At 43.8% G+C, this 9,745-nt stretch overlaps 1 protein-coding gene across 7 annotated transcripts in view; it reads left to right on the plus strand.

Annotated features, from left to right (window-relative positions):
- The window catches only part of Tpd52 (tumor protein D52), a 49,133-nt gene that overhangs the window by 21,276 nt on the left and 18,112 nt on the right, over window positions 1-9,745 (plus strand). For all 7 annotated transcript variants that reach the window (XM_010636241.3, XM_010636240.3, XM_033760452.1 and 4 more), the window contains exon 2: window positions 7,937-8,052. In XM_010636241.3, coding sequence (XP_010634543.1) covers window positions 7,937-8,052 — 116 coding nt within the window. The remainder of the gene's footprint in view (window positions 1-7,936; window positions 8,053-9,745) is intronic.

Below are 9,745 nucleotides of genomic sequence, written 5' to 3' on the forward strand. Positions count from 1 at the left end.
TGTACTTTCCAGCCTCAGGCTGTGTCAGCACGGCGGATGTTACTCATAAGTCCTTCCCAAAGCCAGAGCACACTTCTCAATCTCTGTCACAGGTCCAGGGAAATCCTCCAGGAGCAACTTAAGACTGACACATGGAAATGAGAGAGACTGGGAGCTAGGGAGTTTTAGGCAGAGAAGTAATGTCCAGAGACACACAGAGCAGGCTTGGAGAGAGAGCCAGGTGGGTGCACAGCATTGTGAATATAATGAATGCCACCAAACTGGACACTCTGAAATGGCTTAACACAGCACATTATTATGATATATATTTTCCCACAATTAGAAAAGTGGACCCTGAGTATGGGATGTAGGTTTCTTTGTAGTAATACATTTTTTAATTCAAAATCATGTCTCCAGGGGTGAACTTGGGAGTGGAAGAGTCACGTAGGTGTGGATAGTAACACACAGACGGAGTAGGTGGGTTCTAAAAGCATAAGTTAAATTTTCTGGGCGGTAGGAAGCCATAGAAAGATTGAAAGCAGGAGTGCAGTGGTCAGATGCTTACTGAGAATGAAGCTCACTCTGGAGCAGGATGGTGAGTGGATTGGAGGGGACAGGACCACCCAGGCCCTTAGGAGCAGGAATGGAAGTGAGCAGGGGCGAAAGCCAGAGTGCACAGGAGGCTGGGGTTAGAGGTGAGGAGCGAAGGGGGTGCCTGGAGTGCGTGTGTGGGGTGAGTCCCTGGGTGGGCAGTGGGAGAGGTATCAGAGGATAGAGATTTCAGACTGAAGTTCATTGTCAGATGGCCAATGCCAGAGTGGTCATGAACTTTCTCAGATGAAGGGGTGAAGATGGTGTTGAGGGGGCTGGAAGAAGAGAGAGGCCTTGAGAGCACAGCCTCGTGGAAGAGCGGGGGCGGGGGATAGGTTGAGGCCAGGAAGCAGCAGATCCTTTCATGGGCCTGTTTTTATGGATAATGGGCTTAGGGCTCTTGAGGTTAGACATTTGGTCAAAGGTGGCCCAGCTAGTGAATGGATGAGTCAGTTTTTCAGTTCCATTCCATCTGTATTGATTTCCTAGCACAGCCCTAACAAGGTGCCACAAATGGAGAGACTTAAAACAACAGATAGTGATTATTCCAGCATTCTGGTGGTTAGAAGTCTGAAATGGAGGTGTCTGCAGGGCCACGGTCTCTCTGAAACCTTAGGGGGAGCCCTTCCTTGCTTCCTTTGCTGGAGGCTGCCTGCCACCTGGCTGTGGCTGGAACACTCTGGTCTCTGCCCGCAGCACCGTGGGTGTTGTTCCTGAGCCCCTGTCCTGGGTCTTCTCACAGCGCTCCTCTCCAGGCCTCTGGTCAGCAGCTGTTGGGTTGTTGCTCACTCAAGTCCAGGGTGACTGACTTAACCTGATCACCTTCTGCAAAGACCCTGTTTTCCTAGGGACCTTTTTGTAGGTACAGGAGTTGGCAAGGTGACTAGATCTTTGAAGGGGGCACAGACACAGTTGTGTTCATAGTACGTCTCATTTCAAAGCCTATGCTTGTCCTTTTCTATTCTTTCCCTCTTCCTAGGCTGCTTATCTTTATACAATAAAGGGCATGGATTAAATGATCCCAGATTTATCTCAGGTCTATAATGATATGAAAATGGCTAAAAATATTTTAATCACCATAGGGAAAGCAGCTGGTTTTATTGGAATGAAGGTCAGAGATGAAGAATTGAAGGACAGAGCTGTCACATGGGCCTTCAGCGTGGGGACCCTGAGGCTGTGCCCCTAGGGCCCAGAGAGCTGGGTAGTGCTCCTCAGTCATTCGTGGCCAGATTGTAGATTCTGTGCTGTGTTTTTTTTTCTTTTGGTTGAAAATCCTGGAAATACATGGTGAATGGGGATGGGTGTGTTGCAGCGGAAAAGAAACCTACTTTGATTAATATTTAGCCAATAAATCAGTTCAAATAAAATATTCCGGACATTTGTTCTGTTCTAGGCACTGTGGGTTCTGAGATGGAAAGATAAGGAAGTGACATCAGGACTTTAAAATCTAGAACCGGAGGACTGTTTCAGGGCTGAACTCTCGCGTCCTCCCTCCCACGTCCTCCCTCCCACGTCCTCCCTCCCACGTCCTCCCTCCCACATCCCCTCATTATCTCTCCCCCTCTCAAACCTCCCTCTCTCTGCCTGGCCTGCTCTCCCAGTCCTGGCCCTTGCTCCTACACATTGCCACCAAGCTGAAAGCTGAAGAATCCCATCTTCCTCGGATGACTCACAGTTCTCTGAATTACTGTGTTTCACCAGTCTTGCATTTCACCCACTCTAAGACACTTCAGATCATAAGATGTCCTGTTTTGTCTTTTATTAAAAGATAAATATCTAGTTTAAATTTTTAAAAAATGTTGTGCTCATTGAAATCCTTTTAGATTTATTCAGACACGTACACTAGCCGTAACACTCCTGGGCTTATTTTTTAAAGTAAGAGTTAAGGTTTTCTTAAAATGCCCTCACGTTCATTGTCTTGCTGAACTGCTTTTCACTTAAGACTACTCTGTGCCTGTTTTGTTTTCCTCACACAGAATGTGTGCCAAAGTGATATAGGGCATATGACATGGGGATGATATATGGACCTCCAAACAATACAAGGGGAATATTGTAACTCCTAACCTGCTGGATGTCCAGCACACAAAATTGAAGAATGAATTCTAGGAACAATGGAGGTTAAGAGTGGAAAGAATTTGAGAGAAAAGTTGCCTCTTCGTAAGACAGAGGGGTCTGGAAAGTGGGTTGCCTGCCCACCCCACTTCTTAAGGGAGTTTTATAGAGCACAACCATGATGTGAGGTGGATGTATAAAGTGAGGTAGGATAAAACTAGTGAACTAATCGCAAGGTGGGTATAAGGTGGGACAAATCTAAGGCCAACCAATAAGATTACATGTATAGTCATTTAGGTAATACTGATTAAGTGGGGATGTCATGCAATATTGATTAAGTGGGGAGCAAGGCATGTAGCAAATGTATATGGAAGAACTAGGATTTTCCTGGAAGGGATGGGTCGGGGACTTTTCCTGGAAGGGAGAGGTTAAGTTCTTGTCCCTTACCCAGGTGATTGATGGCTATTTAGAATATTGATCACTGCTGTTCATCCCTAGGGGAAGGATGTGGGTGTAGTCAGTTGTCTTGGTCCTGAAGCCTGGCCTGCAATGAATGCACCTCCAGCCACAGTTGTGGTGTGTTCTTGTCTTCTGCACTGACTTCTTTGAGGGCCCAGCCCTATGTGACTGCCTATAATATTTTTACTAACTTAGCTGTCTACAGTAGTAGCCTCTCCTGAATGAGAGGTCTGTAAGTCCATGTGGCATTTTGTAAGGCATTGGCACCCATTGTGCAGATTTCAGAGGGGGTTGTGGGTGATAACTGTGTCAGAGTAGCTCCTTGTCTTATGAGTGGTACAGTGGACCTTGAGATCCGAGATGTGTTAAGTAGAGTGTACATTAAGATTGTGGGGTTTCTCCATCCCTGCTTCTGAGATGTGGGTCATTGCCTGGCCCTCTAGCAGTCCTGCCCTGGCCATGGGTTCCACTGTCCACACTAGCCACTCACTCCCTCACAACTCCCACAGAATTGAAGATGGGTGCAGTTTCTGCACTAGATGAAAAAGAATTGAAGTAGCTAAAACATTGAGTGGATGGGACAAATGAACAACTTCAGTCACTTTTGTTTGATAATGACTTTCAGGCCAGGGATGTGAAAAGTCTGTGGAAAGAGCCCTGCTCTCTTGTCTTATCCTGCTCATTGGTATTTTGTTAAGTAAAAGTGTATGTGAGGGAGCAAGACTTTAGAGTCAGAAAGACTGAATTTTAATCTTCCCTCTATGACTTTGGGTAAATTATGTAACCTCATGGGACTCAGTTTCCTCATGGAATTAAACACTGTTCTCTCACGGGTTGTTGGTTGTCAGCTTACTTTGTTTTTGAGACAAGGTCTCACATTGAAGTTCAGGCTGGCCTTGAACATGTGATCTTCCTCCTTGCTGGGATTACAGATGTGTGTGCCATGATAGGCTTTCTGTTTGCTTTTATGAATTAATATGCTGTTACAGAAAGCAGTTGTTCAGTTTTATCTGTTAAAACACAGTAAGGCAGACTTTATTCAGGACCCCCGAGATAGGTATAGGGGCCACTGCCCTGGGATCTTGCAGTGAGCAGAGACATTGGCTTAACTTTGAATACAGCATGGGCAAGTGGGAATTTCTAGTCAGAGTGAGGGTGTGGGTGAAAAACTACTGGGAGGGACTTCAGAAATGAGGCAGATTCTAGCTGGACTGACCTAACAGGACTCATGATTCAGGGAGGTCTGGGGTGGTGGAGGCTGAGGAGGCTGATCAGGTATAAAGGATGGGGGATGGGAGGCTCTGGCTAAACTGACACAACAGGGTTCTTTTGCCAAAACTGGATTTTACAAAGAAGCACAGATGAGCCTAGGAAATGACTGTACTTAGAAGCCTTACAGACATTTGGTCAACCAAAGGCTCTTTCTTTGGCAGTGTCAATCTCCCTTACAGTGGCTATTGTGTAAGACTTGAATAAACATCATAGTTCCCCATCTTCATTAGTTACAAATGGTGTTGATCAGATTCTGAGAAGGAACACTAAAATTAATGAGCAAGTCAGAATTTTTGGGGTTATTTGGAATTTTAATACTTTAAAATGTTATTGCCTTTCATGGTTCCAATGAGAAATTAATATCTTTTCTTTCCCAGATCAGACTCTCCTTCCATATTAAACACTGCATTGTACCTGACTGTACAGGGAACAGTACTTAGGAAGGCACAAAAAGTGAAATTTGGATTTTCAGTTCTGGGGAATCTAAGTTGGCAGTGGTGAAGATGGTTTTGACCTACTCTGCCAGATTTTTATTTTACATAGTATAGTTGCTGCTAGATACCTTCCAAGTCTGGCCTCCATGTGCCCCCTGCTTTTTGTCTTTCTTGTTTTCAGGTCAGTAATTAGAATCATCTTCTTTCAAATCAGGCTGAGGTTAAAATCATCACCCACTACCTTGGGCAAGTTGCTCGGCTTCTGGAAGCGTGTTTCCTCATCTGTAAATGGAAGTGTTGCGTCTAAATGACGATATATTTGTACGATATATTAGCTCGGATTTGGATATGGAGAGGGTGCTGGTGGTGGCTGCAGTTAGCAGTTTTCTTGAGACACAGAACTCCAGGGTTTTGCTGGTGATTTTACCAAGCATTCTGTTTTTCCTTCTCGTCTTGCATTTTATTTTTTTTCCAGTTGGTTAAACAGCACTTTAAAAAATTCAATATTGATGATTTGCTGCCACCCACAGGCCAATATGGAAAAAGCAGAATATGTCATTACCAACTTTAGATGCTAAATATAAAAATGGGTTATCTTGGTGGTCTCGAAGCCAGCTGTAGACAAACCCATTGTCCCCCTTCCGGAGACATTTCTTTCTCTTGGTAGTCAAAGAATACTTGAATAGTACAGGTTAAGTATCACAATTCTTGGGGCCAAATATATTAGATATTTTGGGAGTTTTTTTTTAATTGGGTATATTTGCATATAGATTTTACTCATTGAGCATCCTTAATTTGAAAATATAAAATTCAAAATGCTTCAAATCTTTAATGTTTTTGAATTAGGAATGCTCAACCTGAATCAGAATTCCTTTATATTCTTTGTAGAATTGAGCAATATCTGTGCTGCACCATTGGCAATTAGATCCTGTATTTTTCCTTGTTTAAACTAGATTTGCAAAATAGTGTTTATTAAAAAGTGTGAAAAAGTCTTTGTTATCGAAAATATACTTTAGAACCTGGATGTTTTGGTCTTGTTTCTGTTTTGGGTCCTGTTGTAGTGGAGAACTTGGGAGTGGGGAGCAAAACATTAAATCATGTTTACAGATAGTGTTGTTACACTCCTGGCCATGTTGCATTACCTGAGAGTTACTTGTGTGCTGTCTCCTGTCCTCAGTCTCATCTGCCCTTCAGCACACATTGTCATGTAGGGTCTGTTTTACAGGCACACAGTGATTCTCTGAGATGGTTCTGACAGGAACCTTTCAGGTCCTTGTTCACCTTTGCTTCAGCTGGAGTTGCACTCAGAGTGGTCAGAGCCAGTGGGTCCAGTTAGGCCTGTGTGCTGAGCTAAGGGGCTGATCTTTGTTTTAAAAATGACCACTAAAATAATTTAAGCTGGAGTGATGTGGTCAGATTTTTATTGTGCAAATAATACTTGGGCATTCCATTCAAGAGATTTGAGAGGCAACTTACGGGAGCAGTTATTCATCGTGTTGTCTGTGGATTTGAGAACCGAATCATACTCTGTCATTCCAGTTTGTTTTTTGAATTCTTTGTTTGCTTTACTTTTTTTTTTTGGTACCGGGGATTGGACTCGGGACCTTGTGCTTTCGAGGCAGGTGGTGGCACCACTGAGCTAAATCCCTGGCCCTTGTTTGCATTACTTTTATGACTTTAACAGTTCTGCAGGCAGCATCCAAGTAGGTACTGTTTTGGTGCCGTCATGCTAGTGCTGGCTGTTACTGTTCACTGCCTTGCACATTTACTGTGCACCAGCCCTTGTGCACCCCTTGTGCTGAGGCCTTTGTAACACACGAGGCCCTAACTCCTGTCTGGATGTTTGCTGTGATGCTGGCACTTACTCACCAGTGTAGTGTGGCTGTCCTCCTCCTTCCTCTCTGCCTGCCTGTGTGTCCCTCATGTGCTGCCTGGCATCGTGGGTGGGATGCTGCACCAGCCCCTCCCGGCAGTGGTCATGGATGGTGTAGGGAAAAATTAATTGCAGCAGCTGTGGCAGGAGAAGGAGGAAGCCTCCTCTGATCTTCTGTGGAAAAAACAAAACAAAACTGTTGTCAGAGGTCTGAAGGTGACAGCAAAATCCCAAATCTGTGTTGTGGGAATGGATGGGTGACTGGAAGGCAGAGAGAGTAAGCACTTGCCTCAGACATACAGTTGAAGTAAATGAATAATGTTAACGCAGTTTTCTTTAAAAGTCTCAATACCAAAAAAAATTCATGACAAAATGTCAAAAGTTTAAAGACAAGATTGGTGATGGTGTGCTGTCCATGCAGAGCCATTTTGAGACCTGAGACAAAAGGAAAAACCAGCAATTACTGATCGTATCTATTTTAAAATGTGACATTTTGTTCATTGTGTATTACTTCAATTAACTTTGATTTTTAAAGTTGCATTAAAATATTATTGAATTTTTTGGTTCCCACTTCTATTTTGCACCCAAGATTTGGGGCCTCATTGGCTTCACTATAGTCTTGTGGGTGTGAGTTGGGCAGGAATTGGGGAGAGCTGAGAGTCCGCCACCTCATATGCTCCTGAGAACAGGACCTCTTCGGGGTGGCCTTGCTGTGGGGAAGGGAATATGGAAGGTTGCTATTGGCGTGTCTCTCACGTAAACACTAGGTTCTTTTAAAAGGAATCTGGATGAGATGATAGTTTTAATAAAACCTACCAGAAGGTGTTTCCTTCCTCTACTAACAAAAACTATGGAATACACTTTCTCTGTGTATTTAGTTTGTTCTGTGGTTGTTCCTTCACTGAGGTTGTTAAGTATTGGGTTGATCCTCACAGGCCCCTCTACCAACAGATCTATGCTGATCCATTCAGGCAGCCTTATAAAGGTGGAGGTGGATCTTGGCACGCTCCCGTTCTTGACTGCTCTTGTTCTGTTGTAACTATCTCACGGCTGAGGGTGTGAGCCGAAGCTGAAAAAACACTGCATCCCTACTTTGCAGTCTGAGGTGGTAGCCTTAACCTGCCTTTTGGCCATACCTGGGAGAGCCGGTCCTTTGAGGTGTAGGAAGAGATACAGTTAGCTTGGCTTTATTCTGGCTGGGACTGGGGAGCAACTAATGGAGAATTTTACTTTGCTTTGGTACTTCATAGACTTTTTTTTTTTTTTAATCCCTAAGGTTTGCTGAGGACAGACCCAGTACCCGAGGAAGGAGAAGATGCTGCAGCCACACTCAGCGCCACCGAGGCGCTCTCGGAAGAGGAGCAGGATGAGCTGAGAAGAGAGCTGGCAAAGGTGAGGACTCTTTGCTGTTGGAGCTTCATGATTCCAAAGCGTGGGAACCTCTGTGGTCAGTTCTGGGGAAGAAGGTGTTCACTGGTGGAGGTCTTGACTAGGGACAGGAGATAAAGCAGGGACAAAACATACGTGAAGTGGCTGAGAGGTACGGTGTGAGGTAGGGATGTCCATGGATGTTTCAAACACTTGTTCTTGATTCTGTCCGTGCCTGGGTCGTGGATGCAGGCATTTTCTAGACTGTGGTCTCCTCCCTCCCTCCCTCCCTTTTTTCTTTTCTCCCCACTCCCGCTTGTCTGCCTGCCTGACTTCCAGCTCCTTCTTTCCTAACTTCCATGTGTTAAATTCACATAACATAAAGTTAACCACATGAAAGCGTACAATTGACTGGCATTTAGCAGATTCTCTGTTGTGCAACTGTAACAGCTTTCAAGCTCTGAATACTTTCTTCGCCTCTGAGGGAGACCCTACTACTCATTAAATGGTCACTCACTGCTCAGTTCCCCAGCTCAGCCCCTGGCCACAGCCAAGGTGCAGGCACCATTCTTCCGTTCTTCACCCGCCTTCCCTCTCTCTTTCCTCCTTTTGTTCTGGGAATTGAACCCAAGGCGTTCACGCTGAGCTACATTTCCACTCTTTTTTTCCCCTATAGTTTTATTTTGAGACAGCCTTGCTAAATTGTTAAGTTGCCCAAACTGCTCTTGAACTTGCAATCTTTCTGCCTCAGCCTCCCAGAATGCTGGGATTGTAGGTGTGTGCCACCATAATATGATTCTCATCTCTATAAATTTTAGCTATTTTCTGGATATTTCATATTAGTGGAATTGCACAGTGTGTGACCTTTTGAATCGGACAATCTGACTTTTTTCACTTTTGTTTTCAAGATCTAGCCATGTTGTAGCATGTATCAGTAATTCATTCCTTTTCACGGCTAAGTAATATACACACATATCCCATATTTTTGTTTTGCTTATCCATTGATGAACATTTGGGTGATTTTCACCTTTTGACCGTTGTGGATAGTGAACTTGCAACATTTATGTGCAAATACTTGTTTGAACACCTGAACTTGGGGCAGATCATTTAGTTTATTCCATTCTGAAACGTACCCGTTCCTCTTTGGTTTCCTTTTTCTCCTTTTCTGCTTCATCAGTGTATGTCTTAAAATGGGACTTCTAAAAATTGGGTGTAATACTTAAGATCCTCTCTGACAGGCAGAGAAGATAAGAGTGTTTTGGGCCTTCCAACTAGTGGTGTCTAGAAGCTAGATTATTCTTTTTTCTACTTTTTGCAGTTGCATCACATTTGATTTGCCTTCTATTGTTGAGCTCTACATTTTTTCTGTGTTCTCTAAAAATTTACTTAGCAGTGAAAACAGTTGACTTAGCAGTACTGCCTGTTTAGTTTTAAAGGTAATGTCATCTTTGAGATCATAGAAATGTTATGTAGGTAAGGGCTGAGAATGTGGCTTTGCATTAAGCCAAGGGAAGCATTTCTGTAAGGGTCTTGAATATTAATGAATGTACTGCAGGGATTCAGTGTTTCAATGTCCTGACATTGAATATCTCTTCAGCATCATGGAGTCTGTTTCCCTCTGTGAGCTTGCCCTTTTCCATCTTCCTGCATTAGCTTTTCCTTCTACTGAGTTTTTCTCTCTTTTTCATAGCATCTGCTCAGTTTTTTTTTTTTTTTT

Source organism: Fukomys damarensis, unplaced genomic scaffold (assembly GCF_012274545.1).
Source record: "Fukomys damarensis isolate Sample0158 unplaced genomic scaffold, DMR_v1.0_HiC HiC_scaffold_5, whole genome shotgun sequence".
Taxonomy (NCBI): domain Eukaryota; kingdom Metazoa; phylum Chordata; class Mammalia; order Rodentia; family Bathyergidae; genus Fukomys; species Fukomys damarensis.